Below are 17,678 nucleotides of genomic sequence, written 5' to 3'. Positions count from 1 at the left end.
GAGCTCTTCGATTGAACTGAGGCTGGCTTGCGTTATGTCTGACTCGGAAAAAGCGTGCGGATTTATGCTTTGAAAAGGGGTAAAAGGGATTTATTCTGCCTCTCAGAAATACACGAGCAGCCTGACTTGCTCGTGGTGGGGTATAAGGGATTTATACCCCAGGTGAGAAATTAATTCTCTTCCAAGACGGGATACACAGTATACTATTAAGATTACGTAGACCAATCAGTTCTCACCATTCTGACATTGAGGTATGATAAAACAATAGCGTCTATACCACATAAACTCTTTAAAAAAATAAACGCAAAGGGAGTATGTAATTCACTGAAATTGACTACACAAAATTTCCGGTATATAAATTGGATATATGTTATTGGAAAATGTTGCTGGCCTGATATTCGACAAATGGTGTGTCAAAACGCAACCATTGTCGATTTGCAATGTCTTAAACGGCATTGTTTCCACATTTGTTAAAAAATGTCATGGAGGAAAACAGTAAACTTCAACGTCCACGACAGCACCATTTGCCGCCTTTGTGACCGATACACACAGTTCAATTTCACTGCAGACCGTCCGAGAACTGGCCGATCAAGAGTTACTGCCCCTGCACGGGATCGACTGTTCCACCTACGTCATCGCAATGCCACAGCTACTGAGAATACAGGACGCATCCCTGGTTTGAGGAGGATATCGGACCAGACTGTCAGGAACCATCTTCGCGAGGCTGGAATCCGACCCCGAAGACCAGTTACTGTCCCCGTTTTGCAACAGATCTATCGACAGCGACGCTTGCGATGGTGCCACACCTTACAGCCTTGGAATTTGAGAAACTGGAGACGAATGTGATTTAGCGATGAACCACGATTTCTTCTTCACCGGCGGGATGGAAGACAAGGTGTTTATCGTCGTCGTGTGTTTGTGTTTGTGTGAGTGAGTGTGAGTGTGAGTGAGTGTGAGTGAGTGTGTGTGTGTGTGTGCGCGTTCGTGCGTGCGTGCGTGCGTGCGTGCGTGCGTGCGTGCGTGTGTGTGTGTGTGTGTGTGTGTGTGTGTGTGTCCTACACCACGAGATCTGACTTGGTTGTGGTTCAGGGAAATTTGGTTAAGCAAATCGCTACATGAATCAAATTCTTCAACCTCACCTTCTTCCAATCATTGACCGCCAGAGGGAGCTGTTTCAACAGGACAACGCTCCACCGCACATAGCTCGTGTCACGGTAGACTACATTTATACTGCCAACATCAACGTCTTTCCCTGGCCGTCGAGATCTCCAGATCTCAACCCAATCGAGCACCTCTGAGATAAACTCGATCGACGTGTACGTCAACGTCAGAACACGCCGCAGACACTCTCAAAACTGGCCAACGCGTTACAAGCAGATTTCCGCAGAATTCCGCAGGACAGAATTCGTACACTTATCCAGTCAGTGCCGAGGGCGGTCACACGAGATACTGAGTTCAGCGCAACCTTGTGGCCTTATGTGACATGACAATGAACAGTTTTCAATGCCTTTGTACAACGACTACATATGACTATCGAGCTCCAAAATGTCATATTTGTATCTATGATATTAAATTAAATATATCGACTTCAATAGGTACAATAAATTTACTAAAAATCTACCTGTGCGTTTGAAGAGTGTACATAAGCATGGATTGTTTGACATGAATAGCGCCTATACCTCGGACATAAGCATGGGTTGTCTGACCTGAAATAAAGTCTGTACCTATCGTTTGGCCTGACATAGCGTCTATACCTCGGACATAAGCATGGATTGTTTGCCATGAAATTACGTCCATACCTATTGTTTAGGATGACCCGTGAAGATCCTGGGTGGAATAGGTCTTCAGCAACCCATGCTTGCCGTAAAAGGCGACAATGCTTGTCGTAACAGGCGACTGACGGGATCAGGTTGTCAGTAAAGGCGTAAAGCAGTGACAACAGCCCACACTGGTCACACCAGAGTACTGATCGGAACGCCCCCCTCGTGGACGTACAATGTACGCGATTTGTGACATGACAATCAGTATTGCCATTATGTCTGCAGAACATGTGACTATCACCATGGTAAGTTTCGTCCTTGTCAAACAAATTGAATGAAATATGCACATATAATTGAACACAGTGAAAAAAGTTTAAGATGGCCTATGTTATGGCAGTTCAAAAATCCCCTATCCGTTTTCGGGACATGGAGAATGCTGAATCCAGCGCGATTTCAGCTGTAGGTTTTCTGTATCTATCATTCCATCATCAAAATATGATACATCAAAGACTTTGATCAGACTGCAATAATTTATTGGACAAAAGACAACACACGAAAACAGGCTATCGCAGATGACCGTTGTTATCAAAACTGACATATTCATGAAGATACACATACCAGAATGTCAGGATGTGCAGATGCATTTAAACGTGGTCGATCCAAATCAAATAAATCATCCAGGTGATACATCATCTGCTTGACACTTCATGCTAAATCATATTTAACAACCATGAACATTCTTGTATGCTTCAAACGAGATTAAAAAGTTATTTTGCAACAAATGGTCCGTTGACGACCATGTTGTTGTCGAAACCGAATCCTGGGATGTAGGCAAAGCGGCGGATGACTTGACCGAAGGGAAGGCTACTATTAATGGACAAGGTCAGGCAAGGGAAAGCAGTGTGGGGGTAATCCGCTAGGGGGCAGCCATTTCTCATCAGACGAACCTCAGTCCCTGGAATTCCAAACACTTCGGCGACGTAGTCAGGTTGAACCACGGTTCTGGTGACTGACGAGGAACGGACTTCTTGGACCTTGACGAGGGGGAGGACGCCGAAGTCGTACAGGGCGTCGGCGTAGTTGGTGTTGAGACGGGCATAGTTGCGGACAAGACGACTAGTTGAGCGTACGGTGCCGGCTGGGGTGAAGCTGTTAAAGAAGCGGTAGATCGGGAGGTTGTCGAAGCGGTTCTCAAGGAGAGGGACGGAGGGGAACCTAAGGAGACGTCTGTCGTAGTTGTAGTTGTAGTGGTGTTGGTGGGAGTAGGTGTCGCGGAGGTAGGCGTTGTTGATGACATTACCGTAGGGGTAATGAGGGTTTATTTGTCGCTTCTTCCGGTTGCCTCCCTTCTTGTTCTGGCTGTTCTCTGAAAAATAAATCGGAATAAATGAGGAAATGTATATTGGTTCGAGCTTTCAGCAATCTTCCGGAAATATCAAAATGACATGAACTGTCAGGCAAAGAAAGTATATTTGATGGCGGCTAAAAACGAAACAAATAGCTGTGTTTTGGATTTTATGTTTGCAGTGTTTTAATAACAGTTGTAATGTTTTTGGCAAGTTTCTTTCTTTCTACCGGTAGTATATTTGTCAAAAATGCTGATTATTTTAAGTCTATAGCTCATTTAACTTCCAATACCCGGTGTGTTTAATCTCCCGTTTGTTATTCTTGTCCAATTGCTCTTTCATTTAAATTCATATATACTGAATAACAAAAGTTCCTGTGACATTGAATAAGATTTAATGCAAAGTTATGTTTTTTACCAAATCTGAAACACTTTCGGTTTGCAACAGATAAAAGACTCCTGTAAGTGTTCAAATGGTTTAACTTGCCATACTGACTTCAGAAAATGCGTGATTTCATAACAAACATGAACATTCCAAAATGTCAATTTACAAATCAGTTGCGTTTGTGTCCACCTCTGGTTGCGATGCAAGCAGCACATCTTCGTCTCATGGAATGGACCAGGCGTCGCACAAAGTCCTGTGGGATATCTGTCCATGTTTCGAAGTTCCAGGAATGTCTGTGGAACACGTGGTTGACGTCGAAGGCGCCGATCCATCTCATCCCACATGTGTTCGATTTTGTGAGAGATCAGGAGAGCGAGCCGGCCAGGGAATGTCATTCACGTTGTTTTGTTAGAGAGAATTCTGTACAAATCGAGCAATATGAGACCGGGCGTGTTGAAAGGTAATGCCTGGGCCATGACGACGCAAAAACGGTAGAACAACTGGGCCGATGATCTCGTCGCGGTAGCGCTGTCCATTGTCCTCTACCACTATCAAACGGGTCCTCTGTCTTGCTGCAATCCCAACACATTCCATAACCCTGCCGCCCCCGAACCGATCTTCTTCCATGGCACAATGATTGACGTAACGTTCACCGCGACGTCGGTACGCTCGAATCCGTTCATCGCTGTGGCTGAGGTGAAAACGAGTCTTGTCAGTGAATAGAACTTGTCCCCGCTACATGGCCGTCCAGCGTAGACGAAGGCCAGGGATGTTTCTTGCTGTCACTGTTGCTGGCTGGAATCGTTTTCGTAGGTGTTTTGTTTGAATCCAGTTGTCTTGTCGATTATTGGTTACGCGTGGTCTGCCACTCCGAGGATTGTCTCTGCATTCGTCTGTTGCCAACGTTACCATAAACACCAAATGGTGTTTCTGTGGACGTTGACTCGATCCTGCTTCAAGAATACCAATGGCTCGCAGGCGCTCATTTTCGGACAGGCGTGGCATTTCGTAATGTTGAATGATGCGTAATTTTGTTGTTTTTCTGAGTGGTTGCTGTCAGGACGATGCTAACCAATGCATATGGAATCCCGTTAACGCACATGTTTTTATACCCATTCTTGGGTAGTGAAACGCATGGGGCTTGCATAAAAGTCAACTTTTGCATTTCTGCAGCAGTTGCGTTTTTGCGACTTGATTCCATACATGTACTACAATATTGAAAACCAAACTTTACTTGTTTGAAAAATACACTAAAATATTGGTGTCACAGGAACTTTTGTTGTTGGGTATATGATCGATATACAGTAAATTACGTTTATAACGAACACTGACGGATATAAAGAACTTACTTTGTTTGTCCCGACTATTTGCTGTAGTTATGTTTTTAACGAACTACGGTTATAATTAACTAAAATTAGTGGTCCCTTTGGGTTCGTTATAACTGTAGTTTACTGTACTATCCTGCGCACCAAGGCAGGCAGATGGAATTTATTCTTTACAAGACGTTTATGTTGTATATGAAGCGGCACATGACAGTCGATCTACTAACATTAAGTTCCAGAAATAAATTAATCTTATTTACAAAAATTAAAAAAACAAATGGAGACCAGAACTTGAGGCAATCTAGACTTGTCAAATCATTTCTTAATGTCCTCCCCTGGTCTGTGAGGCAGACTAAAAGGTCGAGTGCTGGTGATGTTATCGCTTGTTTCAACCACGAAGGAACAGTCACTAAAATCTGATTGGACGTCTGCTTCTTGCGTGATATTCGGTGAGGTGAAATGGGTTATAACGTCGAGTTCAAGATTGTTACACTTATTTTACGACGTTCATGCACATGCGTGCGTGCGTGCGTGCGTGCGTGCGTGCGTGTGTGTGTGTGTGTGCTTTCACTGGTCCGGACTAATGCCTATATTATAGAGCTAGCACACCAACACCATGCCGCAATTTAACATGAATACCCAATTTAGACACAGTATACTGACTCCGAGCCCATCATTCCTTGTTTTTAGCCCCTAAATGCCGCGCGCCAGGCAGGGTAACAACAAGTGCCATCTTTTGAAATGTTTTTGTATGACGCGGCCTGGGATCGAATACCGACTTTCCGCTCTCCGGGCAGACGCTCTACCACTAGACCATGCCACGAAGGCGGGGTATGGAGACAAAGGATAAACGAGTATGTACCTTATTTAATTGTAAACTGTTTAAACAGACTCAAACCGGCACTGTCGGTCCCATGGTACGCTGTGCAAGACATTATTGACACCTATCCAATGATGTAGTGTGTGTAGAATGTTAGGCTAAATGAAATCTGTTTCGGTGGTACTTTAGACTGGTTATTCTCTTGCATTGACAATTCAACTCTCATACTTGCATACCACATGACCCATGAAGATTCCGGGGTAGAATAGGTCTTCAGCAACCCATGCTTGCCGTAAAAGGTGACTATGCTTGTCGTAAAAGGCGACTAACGGGATCGGGTGGTCAGGTTCGCTGACTTGGTTGATGCATGTCATCGATTCGATTTGCGTGGATCGATGCTCATGATGTCAATCACTGGATTGTCTGGTCCAGACTCGATTATTTACAGACCGCCGTCATATAGCTGGAATATTGCTGAGTGCGGCGTAAAACAACAAACCAACCAACCAACCAAAGGCATACCACATTGTTCGATATTATGTTATCAAGTTTACGATGCATTAATAATTGCAACGTGGGACCTGACAACGTTGATTCAGTACAGGCTAAAGGCCAAAATACATGATACAATTAACAAAAAGATGCAACAGCGCAAACGCTGGAACTGACTCATAAAAGTATATTTTAAAGAACTTTATGTACATGTAGATTTGAAATCCACCCAACTCCATTATAAGAAAGGAATAGCTGACGTGTTTTTTATTATAAAAAAACCGATCCAAACAGTAAATATCCGTTCTTCATCAGATAGATCGATAGTTTAATATTACATTTATATATATCGACGTGTATTGATAAAATGTTAATTTATTTCGTGAACTACTTTTATTATATCTTAATATGACGCATTCCTTTTGACGGCTAAACAATCCTAGCGTGGTTCGAAATGAATTTTTGAATTATGTTTGTCGGATTCTTTATTTAGGGACAACGCGACCTCAATTACCGATGGGGAGTGAGTGAGTATGGTTTTACGCCGTTTTTAGGTAATATTCCATCAATATCACAGCGGGTTACACAAGAAATGGGCCCATTGTACCCATGTCGGGAATCAAACCCGGGTCTTTGGCGTGACGAACAAACGCTTTAACCACTTTAAAGTTTTTTCACCTACACTTAACTAACGCTCTGTAAGTGAAAAACGGTTCAAAGCAGCGTTCACCACTTTGTTTTAAATCAGGGTCATGGGCATAACGTTAGTAAACCAGGAATCATAATCTGTGTGAATCTGAAATTCAAACTCCAAATTATCGGATTCTGGCCTGCTTAAGGGACCTTATAGGCGCGCCTGAGACATGTGGGCCACTTGAGCCTATGAATAAAGTATAACTTTCAACATTCAGTGGCGGGGCTGTCTAGACCTTTTGACTTGTAAAGTCCCGTACACCACTCTATTGGCGGATGTCACGACTCATTTAAGAAAAGATGAAGATGAACTTACTCCACTCATTTAAGAAAAGATGAAGATGAACTTACTTGCATCCAGAGCCTGCTGAAGAGTGGCCCTGCAGCTTGTCTCATCAAGGTCTTCGTCGACGTTGTTGCTGCCGTCGGTGTCGCCGTCCTGAGTCTGAGTCACAGCCACGCCTACAAACAGGCAAAAAACCAAGATAGCAGCACGAAGAGGCGACATTGTGGACGAGGGATGGTATTCAGCAACAGACGAACCTGATGTGAGGATAGTGACAGGATCACGGGCATTTATATCCAACACCCTGCAATGGAAATATTGCGAAAGCTTTAATTATGTTAGGGTGTATTTCAGCTAAGTCAAATCAAACACTATGTCAATTAACAGGGGCTGATTTTTATTACCTAAAAGTGCCCTTGAGTTGGCTTGTGGTTTTAGGTCTACAGGTTAAGTGGAATTGGCTTGCTTCACGTAATTGGAGCTTGTTACCGTCCAAGGATTAAAGGGAGAAAAGATGATACATTTTTCTAAACACAAGTTGCCCTCAGAGTCTTGACCTTTGTACCAACAGGTCGTGGCATCACTTAAGAATATTGCTTAAAAGACAAAGAAAACCCAAAGGTACCTCGATTGAATACACAGCGTACGCGTAGAGGGTCGCCTCAGTTTAACTTCGGGGCAGAGTTACGTCCTTTTCATCCTTATGTCCACACAACAACATCAGCAGCAGAGGCCGCGTCACGTTCCTGAAGTCGTTCGTTGACGTGCATATAGCGTTGATTCAAACATATCTAATCCTACACGACTATTTCTATAATTGTATGTCCCCGATTTCGTTGACAAAGGTCGTCCTGGCGCAGCTAATCATTTGTTAGTTTTTCTACAACGTTACAAGTCGTTTGTTTTGACACACATGCGATACTGACGTCCGTTTTATGTAAACACATACATTTATCTACTTTCTAGCTGGGTGAGAAAACCAAAATCTGAAAATTATAACAATTGAATTTTAAAGATTGATATATTTCCAACCATATTCGTGGTATGTTTATGTTATATTTGTGATACTACACTGAGGAGCAAACGAAACTACACTCAGTTAGTTTTATAGAAAATATACGCAGTTAGTGATATTGTAGCCAGAAATGAACTGTACTGGCGCTTTGCAAGCACCCAAAAAACACTTCCACGTGGTTTTAATTTTGAAAAGATAATTTTAAACATTTAAATATAAAAAAAACATCGCAAAAATACAAAATAGCAGATGGGTATCTGAAACATTTTATCTTCTAAAAACAATCAATTTGATTTTTATCAGTACAATTTACAGAAAAGTCATGTCAGTCTTTGTCATGTATTGGTAATTAAGACTCAACAGGAGAGCTCATCTGACTAAGTTTATTCAGCCATGTGCTCATTCCAGGGTGTCTCCCAACAGTTGCACAGGCAAACTCACCTGAATGGTTGTAATTAAAAACTGAAATACACCACAGTCTTCATTATATTTACATACAATTACCCAGCCACAGATTTCTTTTTACAAACTGTTGGAAGAATAAGTGATGGGTAAAACAGACGTAATCACACTTAACAACGTTCTTTCAAGTTTCAATTATTACATAACAAAACAAACTGGGTATACATTCCTTTGCACCTCAATATCTATTTATAAATTGTCCGGCAAAAGAAAATATACACTTGAAAATCGGGATTGAACAATACATTACAGACGCTATCAAAACGTTACCAAAACAGTCGCCGAAACACGGCAAATTTAAGGTCCAAAACACAACTATCATACCCGTATAAAATACATCAGCATCGAATAACGATTTCTTGTTTGTTTCATTCTTAGCCACCATCAAACATGGGTGAATACTTTCTGTTTCCAGGTAGTTTAGATATGTTGAGATCATCCACGTATGTCACCATTGGACATTTACCGTTAGATGGCTAGAGAGTTCTTAAGAGAAAGCTTATGTTGGGTATTGCAGTCATATCACGAGTGTCAGGTGAAGGTGGGGAAAAACCAGAAGACATACAGGTCATATGTTCATAATTGAGGATACGAACCCAGCAAAGGATTTGTTGAACCATTTAACCTCACCTAATCTTGAATAATAGAGACGTCAAGCTTATAACGCCATAGATTGTCTAATGCAGGCCTTAATATTTTCAAACAGAAATAATTTTGCTAAGCAACTTAATCTAACAACCCTTAATTTGGTTTGCTAATTGTCAAACTGTCGTCGACGCCTCAGGGTTAGCTAATAAGAATACATCCAAATATCTCTCAACATAAACAGGGCTGTGGGTTCCACAAGTCTCTGCTAGACCCTTGTCATCAGTGTTGACATATACCTGTATGGGGGTCTTATTGTTACAATGTGTGGTGGTCTGCTAGCTTCTTCTCTAATAAACATAAATGGTACATCTGCAGCAGAGTGTAATAAGATCAGTGTTCTTAAAACGTTTTGTATGTTCATAATTACCAATTATGTATTCTATTCTATGTAAAAAGAACTTGTGTACATTAACTTGGTCATCAATTCCGCTGTCACTGTAAACCAATCCTCTGTCCCCGCTAGGCGATTTGTGAGCGAACAAAGATTTTACAAAACCTCCATTCACAGAAAAACAAAGATCTCATTGACAAGACGAAAGGGGAGATAACTCTAGTTTTCATGAACTACAGTGTTCTGACTTCCCGACTTCCATTGCCTATCTGGCCATTTCATTACATACTCTTCCGTTTACATAAAACTATGAATACCCTATGCAGGCATAACAAAGTGACAACAATAGTACAAACTATGCATACTGAGAAGACGAAAAGGGAGATACATCATGTTTGTCATGAACAACAGTTTTTCAAAACGTCCATTCAAAGAAAAACAAAGATTTCATTGACAAGACGAAAGGGGAGGTAACTCTTGGTTTCATGAACTAGTGTTGACTTCCCGACGGCGTGAAATGATACTCATGCTGTCAACCATTACCATGTCTGGTTTGTGATACAGCTACATTTGTTCTAACAACATAAAAACTTAATCAAACATTACATAAATGTAGAAAAATTATTTTTGTTTATAGTGAAAGGTACCTGTCACTGCAAACACGAAAACGTCGTTTTTTTCCGTATATGGTCATTGGACGGAAAAACGACGTTATTTGGACGCTTTCAAACCATCGTTTTTCCGTCCAAATAACGTCGTTATTTGACATCGGAATTTACTGGGAGAGAACGATATCATCAAGCTCCTCCCTTTCTTGATTGGCATTGTCAATCAAGCAACAGCGTCTACCAGTATTCCTACTTCTCAGATTTCATTGGTCAGTTCTCGCGTGTCAGATTACAGGCCGAGTTTGACGCTGTACTCGAAGCGCTTAGCGGAAGTACTGAAATCAATCGTTCTGCGCATGCGGATTGCTAAATGCCTTGTCCAAATTTTCCGTATTTCCTATATGTCACCACTATTTGACAGTGATTCATAAACACAGTCTCGTGATGAGTTCGAAATCGTACAATGTCGCTTTATTTTATGGCACGTACTTGATCGGCGCGTATTTCCCATTAACAAATACAATGATAACGGTAATAATTTTAGTCAAAATAATTAGGAAAGCGCAAGGCTCAGGAACATCTGAGTATAGGAAAAGGATTTATACTTTCGAAAGTTATATACTCGTCAAATACGCAAAAGAATATCAAGCAGCTTTAAAAACTAATTTTTTTAGAAGGTGATCTTGGTGTTTATTGCCAGATAGTATATGCATATACATTTTCCCGATATTGCTTATTTTAATGTTTATTAATAGTTTAAAGGTTCGTCCGCCTAATTGACGGGATTCCACTTTCTCATTTGTACATGACACTTAAACAGTGTTCTGATACTGTAAACGGATTCGTTTCAAATTCCAAACTGGTGATATCTATTCAGACTAATGCTTAGTCTCTAAAACTGTATAGTTTTGAAAGAAACAAATAACTCCATTTAAATTGAAGAGGAGCCCCAGTTATATGGGAGTTTCCGAGATGAACCTACTCTATGGACATCTAAGCTGCCACCCAAACCGACCCAAACGGGACCCGAAAGCTTATTGTATGCTATATAGTCACATGGAAGTGCACCAGAATTATACATTGTATTCCGGGCGATTGTGTTCTTTTATCTACTTTTAAATGTTGCCTATACACTAATCTGGACGTACTACTCATTGTTCTATTTATGTCATCCTATTATATCAGATATACATTAACGAAAGTTACCATTCTAAAGTCATACTCTCATATAACCTTATATTGTTCATAGTATCAAAGTTTATTCAACAACATCAAGAACAGCAATTTAAACTACTGAAACACCCTAACACAAGACTGTTATCAAGCGCTGGTGCAGACGTGATGCATCGTAAAAAACCGTATCGTGATGTCATCAGAAATACAATTTCTTGCAACATTTATACTACGAGATAGTAAGGCTAACGCTTACTCACCGGTGGAACGTAGACAATATCGTTAATACAGATATCACGTATTTGAATGTTAATACTAAAGACAACTCTCATTATTTTTGCAGTGACGATATAACACGTATACACGTTTATTGGTGACTTTCATCAGTTTTGCTATTAATTTTAATAACTTTGTTTTCACATATACAAGAAGCAATACCCGACTAGCCTGTCATACATTCTTATGGGGCAGTTTTCAATCTTGTACTGACTTACTCTGGTGTTCCCGACCGTAGCTTATTGGCTTGGGTGTTATACCCCGTTTTTTCTGGTAATCCTATTATTACTTCATTTTTATCTAATGACACCCTGTTCTCTGGATCACGGCTCCGTGACTATCCATAACAATTAAGATGAACATTCAGATCAAGTACATGAATGAGTTTGTTTTGACGCCACAGTCAATCAAAGACTAATGCTGTGCGGTTTGATTACACACTTCTACCAGGTCGAACATCGTGGATCTTTTTCTACCTAAGGAGAATCATAGTTCATATGCTAATCCATCTGTTGCCTACGAAAACCGTCCCGCACAAGATGACCTTACTTGTTGTTAAATCCATTCAAATGCGCTGAAATGTTCGTGTCAAGGACAGCTGATGTCCGATGCTGAAGAACCGTGTTCACAGCTGACCGACTTGGTATTTTTCTGCACCTACAGAAACTGGATGTACTGACACACAGCTGTAATAGATATTTAACTAACCCCTGATCAAATATATGCCCTTCGTTAATCTGTGTGTGGAGTACCGTATATACCTGTGATAACGATACCGGTGGCGATGCTGATGCTCATGGTGGTGGTGATGATAATGATGGTGACGGCGATGATGATGGTGATGATGATGATGATGGTGGTGGTGATGATAATGATGGTGACGGCGATGATGATGGTGATGATGATGATGATGATGATGATGATGATGATGATGATGATGATGGTGATGGTGATGATATGCTGATATCCTTGCATTTTACAGTGGTGATAAATATAATCTGTGATTGCAAAGTTTAACATCTGAAATATGAAAACACATTAGGTTGATCATATGATCAAGGCCGCTTGCGTTGCCTAGTGGTAAAAGCGTTCGCTCCTCGTGCCGAAAGTCCAGGTTCGATTCTCTGCATATCATAGGCACAATGTGGGAATCCCCCGCCGTGATATTGCTGTAATATTGCTAAGGCGGCATAAAATCCGACTCACTTAAACTCTCATAAATCACTGTGCCATTGCTAACAAGGTTCTGCAGATGGCACCGGAGTATGTCAAGATTCAACTCTCGGTTGTTCTTCTTCCATTATATCTCACTAGGTGGCGCTACTGGCTTCGCTAGGTCGTTCATTCATCCACAGGGCTGTGTACATGAATGGCGGCACTTTCTTAAAGCGGTTGTCAAGTAGGAGTTTATGTCACGGGAAGTTCACCTCAACCGATTCCAGTAGTCCTGCTTTTATCTGATCAATTGACCTAAGTTTGTGGCTCTGTGACAACACGTACAAAAGAAAGGCTTTGTACAGGAGATGCAATGGGCTATTCATGGCATATCACAGGCTTTTACGGATTGTGAACCGGCCTCGCGATATCTAATCCGCTGTCCTCGCATAGATATTAACATATCTTCGAGATCTGTCTGAATGAATGGCGTGACAACATTCAAGAAGTACGTTAACGGTTATGTGAAATATTAGAATGATTCCACCACAGAAGCCAAATCTTAAAGTTGTTTGATTCTTCGGTAGCATTTTCAATAAATGTTGTTCACGAAAGGTTCCTGAATACATTATTCGAGATTACGCTATCCGCATGGATGACCTATTCCTGCATAGATATATCTAGATCGGTGACGCTAAGCCGGTGACCCGTAACCAGATCCGGACATACCAGTGAAACAGGCACTCACTCACTCACTCACTCACTCACTCACTCACTCACTCACTCACTCACTCACAATGTATCAATCTATCAATCTATCAATCAAACAATCAATCAAAATGGAAATCGAGTGACGGATGCTTGACTCATTGTAAGTCTTTGTAGCCATTGTATCGTTGCTAGTGGTACCAGTTACCGGTTTGGGCTAGACGAAGCATTGACGAAGCAAAGAGTTTAATCAGACGTCTCCTTGAGGGAGACTGGTATCACACCTGTGATCCCTGGCGATAAGAAATATGACATTGCTTACCAGGCCAGCAGTTAAACGTATCAACGTAGAATCGTAAATTCTCCTCGGGGTAATATATATCTTGCAGGTGTACGTAAACAGGATGTGTTTGGTAACTTGAGCAGGAAGCACAAGTGCACGAAGGGATGGTATTTCAGATGACAAATGAAAGAAGACAGAAAGATTGTGATCCACATTTAGTGTCGCACACACGAATTTTTATTAAATGTATCCTCGAGAGTCAGTAAGAAACTAGAAATAACTGCCTTTGTTCGGTAAATCTCACCAAGTTTCAGCTTTCGCCTCTTCCTTTGTGGAATGAGGTTTCACATTTGTAAAATGATCTCTGTTATCTGTCTGTACCATCAACTTAACTGCCCTCACCCCCTGCAGTTTTCCCGTCCCATATTGCCAAGCAGGTGACCCACAAGGAGGAATACCGCCCTCCCTCAGTCCAGACTCGTGAGTTATACTGTGCCTACCACAATAAGTTGTGAACACGTAGCCTTGCTGTGGCCAAACATTTTGTAACAATTTGGCAAACTTTGATATGTACAGCACATATAATTCAGTTTTATTTCATCTTAACATATCAGTTGAATCCCACTTGACCTTTGAAGATCCGGTTCCGAATAGATTTACAGCAACCCATGCTTGCCGTTATAGGCGACTATGCTTGTCGTAAGAGGCGACTAAAGGGATCGGGTGGTCAGGCTCGCTGACTTGGTTGATGCATGTCATCGTATCTCAATTGCGTGGATCGGTGGTCGTGATATCAATCACTGGATTGTCTGGTCCAGATTCGATTATTTACAGACAACCGTCATATAACTGGAATATTGCTTAGTGCGGCGTTACACAAAGAACAACAAAAACGGAAAAAAACCGGATCCTACTTATTTTGTGGATACCATAACAATAAATCAAACCAATAGATCGTTTGAGCTAGCTAAATATAAAAAAATAGTCGATAGTCATATTTCCCTCTGTTGGTCCCACGTGAAATGTTCCTCATGAATACTGTAAATCATGAAATTAACGCAATAATAAGTCAGCACATTAATGCGAGTATAGAAGAACCCTGTCCTCAAATGCGTCATGACATTTATGAGAGTAGCCTTGCAAAAATCACTGTAGTCATAAAAACGATTTTTACATATATAAATACATACAGAGGAAATGCTTAGCATTTATCTTTTAAGGAAGAATGTGGGACTTGCTTAATACATATGTATGTGGACATATATGTATGTACATTTGGATGAATATAGATATACCTCCTTATAGATAGCGATCGTAGATGATTGTAGAACGTGCACGAAGAAAATGCAATAATTATGTGAGTAATTGGGTAAATACCACGTTTAGCAATATTCAGCCATGTTGCGATATTGGTTTCCAACATACAAGACGAACCATGAAATTATGACTTGAATTTGATCCTGGCTTTCTGGTGTGATGTAACACCTCATAATCAAATGTAGAAAAAGAGCTAAATCACGAATAAAGATCACGAGATGAAACTTATGTATACATCTGGGCATATATTTGCGTAGTATTACTACGTTAATTCATCAGTATATATGTATTTTGCGCAAAAGATATTGAAGATCGACGCTTACATGCGCATATAACCTATTCACCAGTGCTGTAATATTTAATTCATTTGTTTTTTGATACATATAGATAGGAACATGGAGAGAAGAAATGTCTGAAGAAATATAGACATGCATGGGATCTTTTGGATAGTTGTACTTCACGGCTAGACAAACGCTTAGTCCCTGAAAATACATTATTTTGGTTAAAACGAGAAACTATATTTTAATTTAAAAGGAGCCCAAGTGAGATGGAAATTTCAGCCTGAACCCGTTGAACATCTAGGCTTGTTTCATTTGGGGCTATAGCATTGCAGTAAGGCCTGGGGGGAAGGGAAAATAATATGGTTCAGGGACTGTGAGACAAACTGCATCACGGTCTTTATCGCCGTCATGATCTTTAGAGCTACGAAATTAGAGCCATCTGAGACAGCCACTCGACACCTGTTTGCACCCATCACATACCAGTCACTACTGTCACTACTCCTCTCTCCAAACGAAAAAAACCCCGAAAAATTTCGGAAGAGTATATTTTTAATTGTTCTAATTTACTATTTAGATACATGATTTAACTTAAAAGTAATTATATAGATATGTGATGCTGGTACCGTTTTGTCGCCATTGTGTAGCTATTGTGGAGTTATTATGAATATCAAATACATGTCTTGAAATATAGACTTGTAAAAGAGTTAATCGAATAACCATATGCAGCCGTTTAATTGACGTGTATCGATATATTATCCATTTACACACTTATTATGGACATATACAAAATTTCATTGTACCTTATTATCAAAAACGTTACCCGTGAAGATCCGGGTTAGAATAGGCCTTCAACAACCCATGCTTGTTCGAAGGCGACTAACCTGATCGGGTGGTTAGGCTCGCTGACTTGGTTGATGCATGTCATCGTATCCCAATTGCGTAGATCGGTGCTCTTGGTGATGATAACTGGATTGTCTGGTCAAAATGTATGACATGTATTACGTGAATGAACATATTGTTTATACTCGTCCATGTTTTTGACGGACAATATAATTTACATGCTCGGTACAAGTGAGGACGGGCATCATTGTGTGTTTCCGTGCTTTGTTCAGGTGAACAATTGACTTGTCCTTGCATGTGTTTGTGACGGGTGCCACTTGTATGGCAGGATACGCTCACCTTTTCCCGAACACCCGTTGGATGGCCTGAACCAATTCGGATTTAAATCCCACATCAGTTTGTACACCGTGATATAACTGATATACTGAAATACTGTAGAGTTGAAAATGGTGTTTAATGCGATTACCGTAGTGTGTTACTGCAACTGTTCAAATGTTGTGCAGTGCTGTTATGTAATATGTAAAATAAAGCATATTCAATTATCCAATTGATTTGAATAGTGCGTCAGTGTATTTTTACTAACGCCCCAAACCGTAATTTAAACACATATAATAACAGATCATATACACGCATGGTGCCTTGACTTACTGCTAACTTTAATAGGCCATCCCGGAATAAAATAGCCCCCCCCCCCCCCCCCATCCCCATGTTTTAGTATGTTTACGAGAAATATATTCCAAACAATGTCCTCATTAGATGAGAATTACCTCAGTACGTCAATTACAATGACAGAGCGTCGTAATACATTTACATCAAGTACAATACGTCAAAATGGCCGGCACGATAAACGTGACGGGAGATATTTCCGAAGTTGTTAATTAACCTGTGACTATTTCAAGCCTTTGTGATCACTGATCAATTGGCCGATCGTTGAAAGGTGATTGTAAAGATGTGTCAAATAGATACTAAGGTAAATTCATAGATTGCTGTAGATTGTCACTACGATAGTTTGGATGTTTTTTTCGTTTGTTTTTTCTCTGGGATGGGTTGTAGCGAGGGCATGCAACCACGCTTCTGTATGAATTCGTACCAGGGAATTCCAAGGGTTTTCCCCAGGAATGTGGAAGTAGTCAGTGTTTACGCCATTTCAAGAATACAGTCACGTGAAGAAAGTCATGTGACAGACCTCTCGTCCTAGCCGTATATCTTGTAAACTTCACATTAAAAAAATAGTTTTTATTATAACCAAATGAACACAACCCATTATTCGATAGGGGTAACTGTTCATAGCCGAGGGATATGTTACCACAATAAACTTGGTAACATTGTTTGGTTTGACTTCTTGGCGCGTGCCTGAATTCGATTAACATGTTACATATCCTAAAACTGGCTTATCAGCAAATCTCGCGCGCAACAGATACTAGAGCAAGGCATGCCAGAAATACGAAACCTAAAGCTTTCGAAAGGAAGCCTTAGGA

The 17,678-nt window shown here is 40.7% G+C and overlaps 1 protein-coding gene across 1 annotated transcript; it reads right to left on the bottom strand.

The window, feature by feature from the left end:
* Positions 1-2,285: 2,285 nt before the first annotated feature.
* On the bottom strand, positions 2,286-7,348 carry LOC139458937 (uncharacterized). Its single transcript, XM_071240373.1, has 2 exons — positions 7,169-7,348; positions 2,286-3,126 (listed from the first exon to the last, which is right to left on the bottom strand). The coding sequence occupies exons 1-2, from the start codon at positions 7,323-7,325 to the stop codon at positions 2,528-2,530; spliced, it is 756 nt and encodes a 251-aa protein (XP_071096474.1). The 5' UTR covers positions 7,326-7,348; the 3' UTR covers positions 2,286-2,527.
* Between the last annotated feature and the right edge of the window lie 10,330 nt (positions 7,349-17,678).

Source organism: Haliotis cracherodii, unplaced genomic scaffold (genome assembly GCF_022045235.1).
Source record: "Haliotis cracherodii isolate W230 unplaced genomic scaffold, xgHalCrac1.p SCAF_13, whole genome shotgun sequence".
NCBI classification, from domain to species: Eukaryota; Metazoa; Mollusca; class Gastropoda; order Lepetellida; family Haliotidae; genus Haliotis; species Haliotis cracherodii.
This window is presented reverse-complemented; position numbering and strand designations above follow the sequence as displayed.